The 14,413-nt window shown below is 32.5% G+C and overlaps 1 protein-coding gene across 1 annotated transcript in view; it reads left to right on the top strand.

Moving 5' to 3' along the window:
- The window catches only part of LOC140451951 (uncharacterized), a 139,118-nt gene extending 126,324 nt beyond the window's left edge, over positions 1 to 12,794 (top strand). Inside the window, exons 10-11 of the mRNA XM_072545939.1 lie at positions 3,310 to 4,564; positions 8,092 to 12,794. Of these exons, the coding sequence (XP_072402040.1) occupies positions 3,310 to 4,564; positions 8,092 to 8,412 (1,576 nt within the window). The 3' untranslated portion in view covers positions 8,413 to 12,794. The remainder of the gene's footprint in view (positions 1 to 3,309; positions 4,565 to 8,091) is intronic.
- Positions 12,795 to 14,413: the final 1,619 nt, after the last annotated feature.

Genomic DNA, 14,413 nt, shown 5'->3' with positions numbered 1-14,413 from the left:
GCTCTTTAGTTTTCTGCTTAAAATATTGCCATAGTGTAGATGTTCAACTTGTAATAGCTTTTTTTATTCTTGATGAGGAGCTTGTCGACGATGGAGTTTCTACTACTTAAATAATGATGAATATACTAGTCTTGCCTCATTGTCGTTTTCGACTCATATCTTTTTTTATAATATAAAATAATGTAACAATAAGACAATTAAAAATATCACACTTTCTATGTTCTGGAAGACCTATTCTGGTAGATGCTTTGATAAAAAATCGATGCTTTTTTTATCGTTCATTATTATCTTCATTTTTGGACATGTATCTTTGGAAGGAACAAAAAGTTTGTGTTGTTTTCACTATTCTTTATTATTTTGTAAGATTACTAATACTCTAGTTCCATTAGGAGTAGATAGTACTCAATTTTTGTCCTCGTCGCTAATACAGTAAGGTTATTAGTTTCTTTGAGATAATACCACTTCTCTTTATTTTTAATATTAATGGTCCATTTTTGGTTTTTTAGTCTGTTTTGTACTTCCGTAAAAAATTATTCTGACTTTGTATAAATTCCTTTATTTCATTTTCAATAACAATTTACAATTCAACAACAATTTCTTAGAAGGCTTTCTATTAAGATTTGTAATTCATTTTCCTACAAGAAAAAATAGAGTTTTATAATAGTTTCTTTAACATTTAACATACGTTTATACACCAGTCCAACCTACCATGCAGTACTGGGTAAAGGTTTTCTGTTTTCTATACATTTTTTTTGGGTTTTGATAATGTGTCAAAAATTGATATGTCTCGTCTTATCTGCACATCATATTTGTATTTTTTTATTGTAGTGCCAATATATGCAGAATATTATATGGTTATTTCATGTATACTTTGCATGATGGGTTTTATATTGTATCCTAGAAATATCGACTTCAGTTTATCCTTTATCTCCTTTAGATCTTTTCCCTCATATTTTTAAGATTTTTGAAATATCTTTATAACATCTATCTCATTTCGTTTCCATTTACTTCCTTTTTATTGTGCAGCATCATCTATGTTATTATTGAGTGAAAGTATTCATTGAGTAAAAAGCTTAGTCTTTAGATAATCCTAATGTTTTTTATTCTTGAATGTAGAACCTTAAGTTATAACAATTTGCTTATGTGTAAGTATTTACAATTCATTTGTTTTAAGGGTCCATATTTTTTTTTTCTTGATTAAATTTTAACCTTTTTCTCTTATTGATAAACCCTGTTTTAATCCACATGATTTTGACTGTTCCATGGATTTGAAGTATATTTAAAACAAAGATTTCGTTTCTAGGAAACTTATTTTAATGTTCAACACTTTCCAAAATATTTTATCGAGTACACTTTTTATATCTGGTCCTATTTGTTTCAATCGTCATTTCTCTTTCTTTTTCAAGAGAGGGGTAAATTCTAAAAATTGATAAAGTGATCTAACTCATAATTCTAACTCGTAATTCCTCATATACCGAGAGATACATCTTTTAGCTCATTTATTTATAGTTGTTCATTCATATGACCAAGAAAGTCAATGCAAAAAGATGTGAGGATCACAGACTCATTAGCCTGATGAGTCACACTTTAAAGATATTCTTAAAAATACTACATCAAAGAGTATACAAAAAATGTGAATGGGACATCAGTGACTCCCAGTTCGGGTTTAGGCAAGGTTTAGGAACACGAGAAGCAATAGTAGCAACACAGGTGCTGGTCCAAAATTGTTACGATCAGAAGAAGGATGTGTTCCTATGCTTTTTAGATTACCAAAAAGCGTTTGATCGTGTCCAACACCACAAGTTAATGCAGATCCTCAAGAAAGTTGATATAGACCAAAAAGACATAAGATGCATTGAAAACTTGTACTGGCATCAAACGGCACAGTTAAAAATAGACAATTCTATATCCAAACCCATACATATAAGAAGGGGCGTTCGACAGGGATGTGTGCTTTCCCCTCTTTTATTTAACATTTATTCGGAAGCCATATTTCAAGAGTCTCTGGAGGATGCAAAGATGGGAATCAAAGTGAATGGAGTACTGATCAACAACATACGATATGCTGATGATGGTGTCTTAATTTGTGACAACATAGTCGATCTTCAACAACTTGTCACTATAATCGGAGAATACAGTAAGCGAATGGGATTAGAGATTAATACCAAAAAAACCAAATTTATGATCATCTCCAGAAACTTGGATGCACTTGAAAACTCCACCATAACACTGAATACTAAGTCCATTGAAAGAGTGAGTAAATTTAAATACCTGGGATCATGGCTTTTTGAAGACTGGGCATCGGACAGGGAAGTAAAATGTCGCATTGAGCAAGCTCGACAAGCTTTCGTAAAATTCAAGAAGGTACTGACTTGTTCAGAGTTCGATCTTCAACTGAGACTAAGGTTTACTAAGTGCTACGTGTGGTCAGTGCTGCTATATGGCGTAGAGGGCTGGACACTCAAAACGAGGGATATAAACAGATTAGAAGCTTTCGAAATGTGGCTCTATCGCCGTATCCTAAAAATACCAAGGACAGCGAAAATCACAAATATAGATGTCCTTAAAAGAATAAACCAAGAACGCCAACTGTTCGAAACCATCAAGAAAAGGAAAACGGCGTATCTAGGTCACATCATGCGAAATGAAAAATACCAGTTCCTCCAACTTATAATCGAGGGTAAAATTGAAGGCAAGAGAGGAATGGGACGCAAGAAAATGTCCTGGCTCCGAAACATAAGGCAATGGACAGGGATTAACGACATACAATCTCTGATACATATTGCAAGAAATAGAGAATTAATGGAAAATGTGATCGCTAACATCCATTAGTGGATTTGCATCTAAAGAAGAAGAATTCATATGGTGCGTCATTCTTTATAAGGCAGTTATCAATGTAGGATCATCTCCTTTCTTATTCATTATAATGTTATCAATGTTAAGTGATCTGCTTCCTTTCATCGTTGTTTCTCTTTCTCCCATTCATCCCCAATCTCGCTCTACATTTCTCTCACACGAACAATTTCTTTATTATAGAATTTAGTTGATTCAACAGCTTTTTTTGTCAGCCAAGTTGTATGTGGAAGTTATTTAGTAGACAGTTAAGAATTATATCGATTTGTTTAGAGTATAGCAAATAGAATCTATTATTTTAGAAATAAAAATATTTTTCCATGTTACATTTTTTCTTTGCATTATATCAAAATGTTTTATGGTTATTTTATAATATTCTACAATGTCATGTCATGTCAATGTAGTCTACAATGTTCTTTCAATTCTGCAATGAGTTATAATTATTTTATTTTTTAGAGGTGAAGTGGACGAAGACCAAGATACCATTCGCCAGAAACACAGTTCTGACGATTTCAGCGATGGATCCATCAGTGATCAAAAAAAAATTATTACAAAAGGCGCAAGAAAAGTATTTGAAGGACTCAAGGTTTCAATACCTACTGAAGAATTAAATTTGGAAGAAGTTCTTAATTATAGCCCCAAACAGAAAAAACCTGACACTACCGCTGACAATGCCGAAGAGGAAAAACTTCTAATTTCACCAACACAAAAATCCAGGAATTCTAGGAAATCGAAGCCTGTCAAAAAGGCACAAGTTGGTAGCAATTTGTTGTTTAAAGTGAATAAGAAGAAACTTCCTTCGCCGTCCATCTCTAGCAAAGATCTCCAAAAGGATGTATATGACTTTGAAGAAACCCAAGATAATACAGATGTGTTTACTAAACCAGACTTTAGAGCCTTCAGGAATATGAAAACGGGAGAAAATGAAAGCGAAACGGAGAGCAGGGAATACATTGACACACCTGGACCAGAACTTGAAGCTACTGTATCTAATCCCGTAGCATCAACAACCAAGCAAGCAAAAGAAAATATAACGAAGAAGAAATGCATGATAATGGGAAGGATATTTAAGAATGCCGCAAAATCAAAAATTGAAGACATCGACGAAGAAATAAGAAATATCCCAGAAATAGATAATGAGGAGTTAGTAGAGAATTATGTAGCCAATTGTACTAAAATAGCCACGGAATCCGAAAAAACTGAAGTTATTGAAGAATATATAGAAGAACCTTCCGGTTCTGAAAAGGATTCAAAAGTATCCTCGAGACCAAAAACCGAAGTCAAAAAACAAGATAGTAGTAAAAAGAAACTTAAAACCAAAGCCAAGAAACGTCCAAGGACAAACTCAGACTCAACTGACGACGAATTTGGTTTAAATAAAGCAACTAAAAGGAGGTCAAATAAAAAGAATGTTAAAGAAGAGGATAATGTTATAAATCTTGAACAAGAATTAAAGGAATGTATTGGTGTAGCGAGTCGAAAAAGTCAAAGAAAATGCACTTCCGGAAAACAAAACGTATTGGTAGAATATTGGAGTTCTGATGACTCCCAATTCGAAGCTTTATTAGAAAAGCAAATCATAGAAATTAAACCTAAAGAAAAACCGATAGAAAAAACCGTCGATGAAACACTGGAGCAACCCAAAGAAGTTCCTGCAAAAGAACCACGACCATTAGATGCTGTGAAAAAGCCACTAGAAGCTAAAAAAGTGGTAAGATATTTTTTACAATTTAATTAAGGATATAAAAGTTTTAGTAGAATATTACTTTAATTTTAATTTTGTTTACCAATAAAAATAGAAATATTTATGTTATATTAATATTACATGTACTAGCGTGTAATTGTCAACCCAAATGTTTGTTTTTACATTATTTCAATGTAATTCAACAAAACATTCGAGAGAGTTCTACGAACTTCTCAAAACTGCTGCCGCTGGTGCTGCGGACATGGCTCATGTTCTAGTAGGCTCTCAGTTGGTCTGGTTGTCTTGTGCTTTATATAAATGTATTCTTACTTTTTATTGTGCCGTCCTCTTTCGAATATGAGCAAATCTATTACTTTTAACTGTTCTATAGCTTTTTTGAATAATTATCTAAATAAAACTAAATTACGCAGTGATGGCACATATCTTCATTGTCATCAATCAGCCCTGATTTGTACATTGTTGAATATAAGCCTCCTCTAGATATTTATATCTATTTCTGATTCTTCCCCAGCTGGGAGGCTTCAATTGTCTGCTCGTGGTCTCCACTCAAGCAATTTTTATCTATTTGCCGTCTTTCATTGCAATATGTTCCGCCCATCTCCATTTTTACCTTGTAATATGTTCGTAAAGGTGAACGATATAGAAACAAATAATATACCGATTGCGAGAGGGGTTAGGCAAGGATGCGTCTTGTCTCCGACGCTTTTCAACGTGTACTCACAGGTCATATTCAGAAAAGCCTTATGGGAAAGAAAAGAGGGAATAAGAATTGGTGGAGAAATCATAAACACCATGAGATTTGCAGATGACACGGTAATTATGGCTGAGAGTATAGAAGAACTACAAACTTTACTAATTTACCAAATTTATGATAGTATCAAGGAGTCCAATAAATAATGAACAACTAACTCTTGGTGGACAGCAAATAGAGAGAGTGACAAAATATAAATATCTGGGAGCTTACATCAACACAGAATTAGATCCAGACCAAGAGATCAGGGTACGAATAGAAATGGCAAGGGCAGCGTTCTTAAAATTCAAGCAATTGTTCTGAGGTTCGTTGAATGTTTTGTCTGGTCGCAACTATTGTACGGGGTAGAAACATGGACATTAAAGGCGCTAATAGTTAAGAAGCTTGAGGCCTTTGAACTTTGGATATACTGGAGAATGTTGAGAATTCCATGGACTGCCAGGGTCACCAATGAGGAAGTGCTGAGAAGGATGGGTCGAGACAAAAAATTGTTGAGAACAATAAAAGTACGCAAGACTGCATACCTTGGACACATACTGAGAAATGATAAATACAGTCTTCTGCAGGTCATCATGCAGGGTAGAGTCGATGGCAAAAAGGGAATAGGTAGAAAGAGGAAGTCATGGCTGCGAAATATTCGAGACTTGACAAACATGACTGATCGTTTCTGGAACGATACAGATTGGCGTAGAACTTTTCAATTGAGTTTGCTATATCAGATTTACTTTTTTCTAGTTTCTGTTTGGTGCATTTGAGACTTCGGTTTTTCTCTATGACTTGTTCTATATGGCCTTCTTGATGTTTTTTAATGTCCTCTTTTATTTGTTTTCTTATTACTCGATTAAGTTGCTTAAATTCTGCAGTGTCTCTTTTGTTTTGTCTCAGAATATCTTTTCTTTGTTTCAGCATGTTTTGTGATTCTACACTTATTTTGGATTTTCGTTTTCTGTTAGCGGTTGCCACTTCTGAGCTTGCATTTAATAGCTCTTTTGTTATGACTTCATTGATTTCATTTAAGCTAAGTTTATCTTGATTTAATACTTTCGCGGGTTTTAACTTGCTTTTATATTGTTCTGTATTAGATTTTAGTTTATCTGTGTCTATATTCCAAGTTTTTCTAAATTTATTTGTATTTTTATTATGTTTTATCTCTAATTTGGCTCTAACCATTCGGTGATCGCTACTTACTGACGCCGTATTTATTACTGTTCCATCCTGTATGATATCTGTTTTGTTACACAGTATATAATCTATTTCGTTCCGAGTTTTTCCGTCTGGGGATAGCCACGTCCACTTTCTTTGAGGTTTTTTCTTATAGAATGTGTTCATTGCATAGTATTTGTGGGCTTGTAGGAAGTTAACCAAGATTTCTCCTCTCTCATTTCTAACTCCAGAGCCGAATTGTCCTATATAGTTTTCGATTTTTTTTTTCAGTCGTTGTCCGATCTTAGCGTTGAAGTCTCCTATTATCATCGTATACGTGCTGTCATAATTCGTGGTAGTTTCTGCAATATTCTCATAAAATTGGTCTATCTCTTCATCGGGATTTGCTGCGGTTGGAGCGTATACTTGAATAATTTTCAGGGAGATGTTCTCGTTTACATTTAGCGTAATCATTGCAATTCTTTCAGATATTCCTACGAATTGCTCTACTTTATGTGCATATTGCTTGGAAATTAGAAATCCTACGCCATCTAGGCTTTGTTCTTCTCGTTTTTTGTAATATAGGATGTTATCGGACTCTAGTGTTATGCACTCTTCTTCTTTTTACCTCTGCTAGATCAATTATGTCTCATTTTAAGTCATTGATGTCTTCTTCGAGTTCGTAGATTTTTTCATCTTTGCTTAAGGATCTTATATTTAGAGTTGCGATGTTCAATCGTGTGGTTTTTAGCGATTTCTTGCTTCCCCCAGATTCCATGAAGCTGTCCTTTTTTCCAAAGGAGTGGGATTTGCCATTACTGTATGGTCTACCCACCTGGGGACCCATTCCTTTTGTTTTAGATATCGCCATATTCCTGTTAGGAGGTTTTTTAGCCTTAAAACACCGCGCTGGCTAGACGGATTGGTGAGTGGTTTTATACAATCCTTAAAATCAAGGGATTGCCACTTCCCCCATTCACACCATACCGAAGGTATTCTTCTCCGCCATGGCTGCCGTTGTGAACTTCATCCGTGATCCTGGACAAGGGACCCTAAGCAGGTACTAGTTTCCCGGGTCTAAATATATGTTATTATCTAAAGAGCAAATTATCAATGGAAGTGTACAAATTAACGGCCAACCACTTCAAAGAATTAGCAATATAAACTACCTACCACAAGCAAACACAGCTTTCCTTCCCGTATGAAAATTCTTTGTGTTTATGATATCAATCCGGAACTGTTAAGAGCTATGAGTTTTCCTCGCTCCTCCCAAACTTAATAAAGTTTGTATGTAGTCTTTTGCGGACGGTGTTTCGTAGGTAGATTCTTATTTGGCTTTATCGGCCCTGTTCATGACGTGTCATTTGAAACTGCGGAGACGTTATCAAAATAGCTAACCTGCCTAACAAACGATTATGTAAGCAGGGAGCACTCCTATAGAGATTCCGCATAAAAATAATACAAAAATAATTCTATAAAGGTAAGATGACGAATGGACATTCACTCCGACGCCAATAATCCCCAGTCCCAATAAAAATAACTTTTTGCGCAATATATTTTTTAGTTTATATTATGTGTTTTTATAACTTGATCACTCTTTATTTGGTGAATTACATTAGTTACTGTTTATTATGTTTAGAAAAAGAAACAAATAAAAAAGAAAGCCAAGTCCCAAGAGATAACAGTTGACGGCGTACCCGTAAACCGAAGAAAACGTGCAGCTGTAAATCCTCTGTACCATTGGTCCAGTTCTTCTGAGGACGAAGCCGACGATCTCATTGAAGTCAGACCTTTACGTGACGAAATCGAAGATGACGAAGATAGACCTGTCCAGCATGGTTGGATAGTAGGGGACTCTCCTAAAAAACTGGTCACCATGTTGGCTCAGGCGAAAGGTAAAAAGGCCGATATAGACTGTGTAAAAGAACAGGGGAAAAAGCGGACTAACACAGTTAGTTGACGGTAGAATGTGATTTTGAAAATGTGCAAAGGACACGGAATTTGGACATTAGTGCACTAGTAGGCTGTGTGTCAAAGATTTTTGTGAATCAGTCAGTGTCACTAAATTCTGTCAAAATCTTAAATAGAACTAGCTTATTTTATAGTATTGATCTATAAATATGAAGATGTAATTTTTTATTCGTTGTAGTGAGAATTTTATATAATACGAGTATCATGCAAAACAATTAATTTTGAAACAAATGTAAATAGTTATATTTATTGGTTCACAACCACACCTTTAGTAAAAGATTTTGGTAGAATTTTTTATTGTTTTTCTTTCGACTGATATTTTTGTTTTTTTTTACGTTCGAAACTTATACTTCTCGACCAGCAACTATTGTAAAAGGTTACAAAAAAGGCTATCAAGTTCATGATTATTGGCTAATATTCATTAGTATATCAGTCAGTAATTGACAATGAATTAAAGAAATGTAATGTCTTTTTTAAAGTAATGTACTAAGGTTTTGGTCCATTTTTACTTAGATATATATATATATATATATATATATATATATATATATATATATATATATATATATATATATATATATTTAAGGTTTTTCTTTACCATTGAGTAGGTAATCCATCTTCATCGCCCGGAAATATAAGAGAAAATGGTTTAAATAAATTCGGTATCAGGATGTCTCTTCAAAATTCTACTGAGTTGTATCTCTGTATAGTTCTTTAAAGTGACATTACTTGGTACTGAACTTAAAGCGTAAATTTTATTTGAGCAGGAGTAGTCTTTTCCCTATTCTGCGTAGCCCACTCTTGCTTTTCCGAATAGATTTAATTTTTTCTCAGTAATACTATATCGTGCCAAAGGGTATAAAAAATTCTTGTGACTAGGAAATTTTTTTGTTTTAGATCGGTAAGGTAGTAGTCTTTATTATGTGGTATTTTCAAAATATGTACTTTCCCATTGGCTATAGATTTTCCAATATGTGGTTTCCCAAGATACTTGTTTTTCTTCTCTATTTGCCACATGAGAATTGTCTGTAGGCAATTAGCATGCAAGTATGTATAATCTTCTGACATTGGAAAATATTTCTGTTTCATTTTTCGTCCAATCTCAAATATTTTTTAGTAACAAATTTATTTTCTATCTACACCTCTGTAAGTTTCTATTCTTACTTTGTCATTAAGTAGGCCATGTACAGGTCTTTTGAAACAATATTGTGTACCATTTCTTCTTTATTGCAGTAGAATGCAAACATACCATATAAATCCTATAATTGATCTGGCCTAACGCTTCATAAGTGTATTGGTTTATCCATGTTATTCAGAAATATGTTGCTACGAGGATATTTGATCTGTTGTCAAAACCAAACGTACATTGGTTATAAGTGACCAAACCATGATAGATAAACAATATTCGTTTTGTCCAAACAAAGGAAACTACGTTTAAAGTATGTAACGTTTTTAATTCACATGCTCGTTGCTAGTTTAGATATAAGTTTCGTCACACAGACTAGAATTTTATTGTAAATTAATTGTGCTAGGACTCCAGAGATGTACAGTTTCCTTAAATAGCTGTAAGACTTAAATCCTTTCTGATTAATCCTAAGGGGCAGCTTAACAATGTGTACCTCTATATGTCCTATGTTAATTAATGTGGTATGAAATGGCACTAAAATATTTAGGTACGAATTTTTTTACTAATCGGTGGAGTTTTCAGTTCGAATTTTTAGAATGAGTCATGTATTTCTCGGAATTAACGTTGAATTTTACGATGCAAGAAACTTTTAGAATATTTTTATTAGGTATATACAGTAGAACCACTACTCAGTATTTTATATTGAAATAGTAATCACTAACTGGATAATTCCCTGGTATTGTAAGGTATGTGTAAGTACTATGTTACGTTAAGATATCAATAACTTCTTCATATTCTTTCACAACTCCATATGATCAATTTTTTTCTTAAAAATAAACAATCTTTCTGACTTTTAGCAACGGATCTTTTAAGTACAAACAATGTACCTGAACGAGAACTGAGATTCAGTATCAGCTCTCTGAAGTATCTTTACGTTTGTTGCATGAGCAATATTTCTCATAACTGCGGATAGTCCACGTTTCAAAAGCTAACATTTCTAAATGGCTCACTAATGTATATTTAAGTTGTATTGTTTCATGTCCAATTGCTGATGGGAAACGTATATAAGACTTTGCGTTTTGTGTTTAATGTTTAAGGACTTACTTCAGCTAAATTTTTAAAGGATACGTCTTCTTTGCCCGAGACAGCATTACTGCTTGAATTTTTGAATTCTATTTTTCTATTTAAATATTTGATTTGACACTTTTTTCATATCTTTATTTTATCTTTTTATTGCTGCATGTATAATTTTCTTAATACTTAACATATTATATATATATATATATATATATATATATATATATATATATATATATATATATTATTATATATTTATTATATTACAAGTATTGTGCGAATTGATGTGAACACAATTGATAACTTATTTTATAGGGAGTATGTTATCACGTGGGTTTTTATTAGTTCTTGAACAAATTTTGGCATAGAATCAATAAGTTTTTTATACTTGCTAGTCTCAAAACCCTATGTGGATTACAGCCTCGATGAGTTTTGTTTTTGTAGTGCAATCTATTTTAACTGTTACCAAATGTCCACATATTTTCAAACGGATTAAGATCGTGTGAGTTTCCTACCCATTCAAGGCATGATAGGTGATTCTCCTTGAAATATTTCATCATAACTTCGGACACAATTCCTCGGTGGCTTATTAGTAAGAATGTTAGCTTCTGAATCTCAGATGTGAGTTCGAAACCGACAGGGATGAGAATTTAAAAAAGAAATAGCATCTTTGTTGACTCGATATTAAACCGAAGTACGTGAAGAGCGTCAGAAACATTAGTTCGTATATAGTAAGAGATTATTTTTAAAGACAGTAAAGCCGACTTTACTAATAAGCCATTTACTCAATACCCACACTACAAATTAACCTTAGATATATTTGACTGGCTATACCACCAATGGTCAGAGCTATAAAAAGACTTCGGAAATGTGGCAAGGAGCCGAATCTTGTTGAAAATCTGCTAGGCCGTTGGCAATAATTTTGTGTTTTTGCGAGTTCATCCTACCTTCTATCAGCACAAGAGATCCGGCAACTTAAATAAAAAAAGTAGTCCCAGAACATCTACAACGGATGTTTAATTGTTTGATCAATATGAGCTGTCGTAAGTTTTTCCTTACCACTTCTCTAATAAAATGCGATCGCACCAGAAAATGAGAACGATAGCTATTTGATGATCATTTATCTAATATTTAACAGCCTATGTATTTTTTTGCCAAATCGTATCGTTTCTTCATCCTGGCAACAGTCAGTAACTGTTTTTTTTGCGGTCTGATTGGCCATATCTGATTAGCATACCTTGGTAATATCTCCTTGAATCATTGATATGAATGTCCATCTTTAAAAATAAGAAGCGAATATGGTCTTATTTATACTCCCAAATTGTAAAACTTGTCAACACTTTGACATTAACATTCACCAAGTGCTAAAAAGTAAAATTGTCAAAAAATATTATGTTAACGTTAATACGCACAATACTGTAATATCTAACACAGAGAAATTGTTTTAAATACTGTAATTGGAAACTGTCCTCAGGTTGTCGAATATTATAATTATTATTTTCTTCGCGATAACTTATGAAAGTTGTTCCTCTGTTTTTTGATATTTTGATCGTTCTTTTCATGAGTTCCATCAATTTTAAGATAGCTTGGTTTGGAGTTTAAAGATTATTTTCTGTTGCTCAATCCCTCATTTTTCTATGGAAGTAGTTACATCATGCAGTAATTGATGGTTTCTATCCACTGGTAGTTGTAACTTAACCTACTCAGCATTTTACGTTTAATTCATGTTTCAAAACTGAGATTTGAGTCCAATACAATTTTTTGATGGGTATGCTTCCAAGTTTGCTTTGCTGCTCTCATTATTGGGAAAAGTATTCATGGATCTTTTGACGCCCTTCATTATTTGTTCCGTTGGTTTTCCATTAATTCTATAAAAAATGTTGTTATTTGCATGGACACAACCTTACGTTCCAAGGAATATATTAAATAATATTATTTATTTAATACTTTTCGTAGCAAGCTAAGTATATGTTAACGAAGAGAATGATGACTTTGCTTAGCAAATACAGAGTTTTTATTTTATAGCCTTGAATTTTTGTTAATTTTGATATCTATACGTATATATTGTTTTATATTGTTACATGTACTTTGGGTAGTAGCTGCCGATATTGCCATTTTTTATAAAGATAACGAGAGCAGAAGTGTATAAATAAATTTTGTTAAAGTTTTGACTATTCTTTATTCGATTTTTGTATTTAGTTTTTATATGTTTTGTGGTATATAATGTGTTCATAGTAAGTAAAAGACTTTTATTATACTTTTTATTGCACTAGCAGTTTGCTGGATTACTGGAAAATAAAAAAATCTTCCTGATTTGGAAATTTAATGTTAAATATTTATATTAACATTAAGTTTGACGAAAGTATTAAACACATTGAGACTTTCTACAGTGAGGTAAAGGCATGAATTGGATTATTTATTTCTCATCTCCTTTTATCTAATTATATTTTAAAATGTTTAAAAAAGTTTTCTTCTTCCTCTTTTTTTCCTAATTTTTTGTCGTCCCCTCTTAACCTGAATATAATGGAAAAAATAAAAAAATATTAGAAATGTAGTCAAGAATAATAGAAACAAGTCATATACATATTTATTTGTAAATGGAATATCAGTATTTAATGTTTTTAAATAATTGAACTTTGCTTATCTTTTTCTTTATATATTTTTAATAGTTCTTTTTATATTTTTGTAAACGTGTTGATCCACTAGTTACTCTCTAATACAAAGTTATATATTTTTAGATGAAATAGTCTTTATTTCAGTGTATTAAAATAATATAACTGCTTCACTTTTTCTTTATCTTCCTGATATATTTACATTTTTTGCAAACGTACATATTGATCCGTTAGCCATTCTCCAATTCACAAAATATGTTAACGAAAATGAGAGTCTGATTTCCTTGATCTCTCAAGACTCAGTAGAGCGTGTATATTATTTAAAAAAATATAAGTATTCCCTTCTCTTACATCGCTTATAGAATTACGGGAATATAATGTTTTTAAAAATTTAATAATAAACCAAAATATAATAAAAAATAAGGATAGAACATGTTAACTAAACTGACATTTTTTAGTGGATTTTAAAATTAAAATAAATTACGTGGGCTATAAAAATATTGTGTTTGTTATATCCTGATCGTAATGTTTTCAATAACACTTTATGTAAATCGGTCTGGGTTTTCTAAATAAATTTATAATTTTATAAATAAAATTTATATTGTTCACAAGTTTATATTCTATTATTATTTCAAGGTGCAGTTGAACGTGGTGCACCTGTATTTAATGCCATACTGTACTCAATTAGGATTATATCATTTGAGAATTTGAAGATTTTTTTGTTTGTGTAGTAATCACGTTTATGTTGCTTACTGTTTACACTGCCAGGATGTGCCTTGGGGTCGTGATAATTTCTTTTGTGTCTTGTATATAATGTTGCATATAGCATGTGTATGATAATAGGCCATATGACGTTCATAAATGAACAAAAATAATCGGTATTTGTGTTTTTGTCAAATATGTATCAGGAAATCTTTTTAATAAATAAATTTCCTTGTACCAGGAGTTATAGTTACTATTAACACGAAATATTCATATTTGTTTAATGATACACTAAACAAGTCGACCAAGTTTGGACCAGATCTGTTTATTGATTTTATTATATTTATTGGTCCGTAAGTTCATAGATGTGTCAGGTCTTGATTTCGAATCCTGTGAAGACCCTGTAGATGGATATTTCTAAAACAATCTGCATATATCTGCATGAGTTAACTGTGGGCATAAAAGGCCTATAT

The sequence above is a fragment of the Diabrotica undecimpunctata genome, chromosome 1 (genome assembly GCF_040954645.1).
Source record: "Diabrotica undecimpunctata isolate CICGRU chromosome 1, icDiaUnde3, whole genome shotgun sequence".
Classification (NCBI taxonomy): Eukaryota; Metazoa; Arthropoda; class Insecta; order Coleoptera; family Chrysomelidae; genus Diabrotica; species Diabrotica undecimpunctata.
Note: the sequence above shows the minus strand (reverse complement) of the source record. Positions and strands in the feature narration are given on the sequence as shown.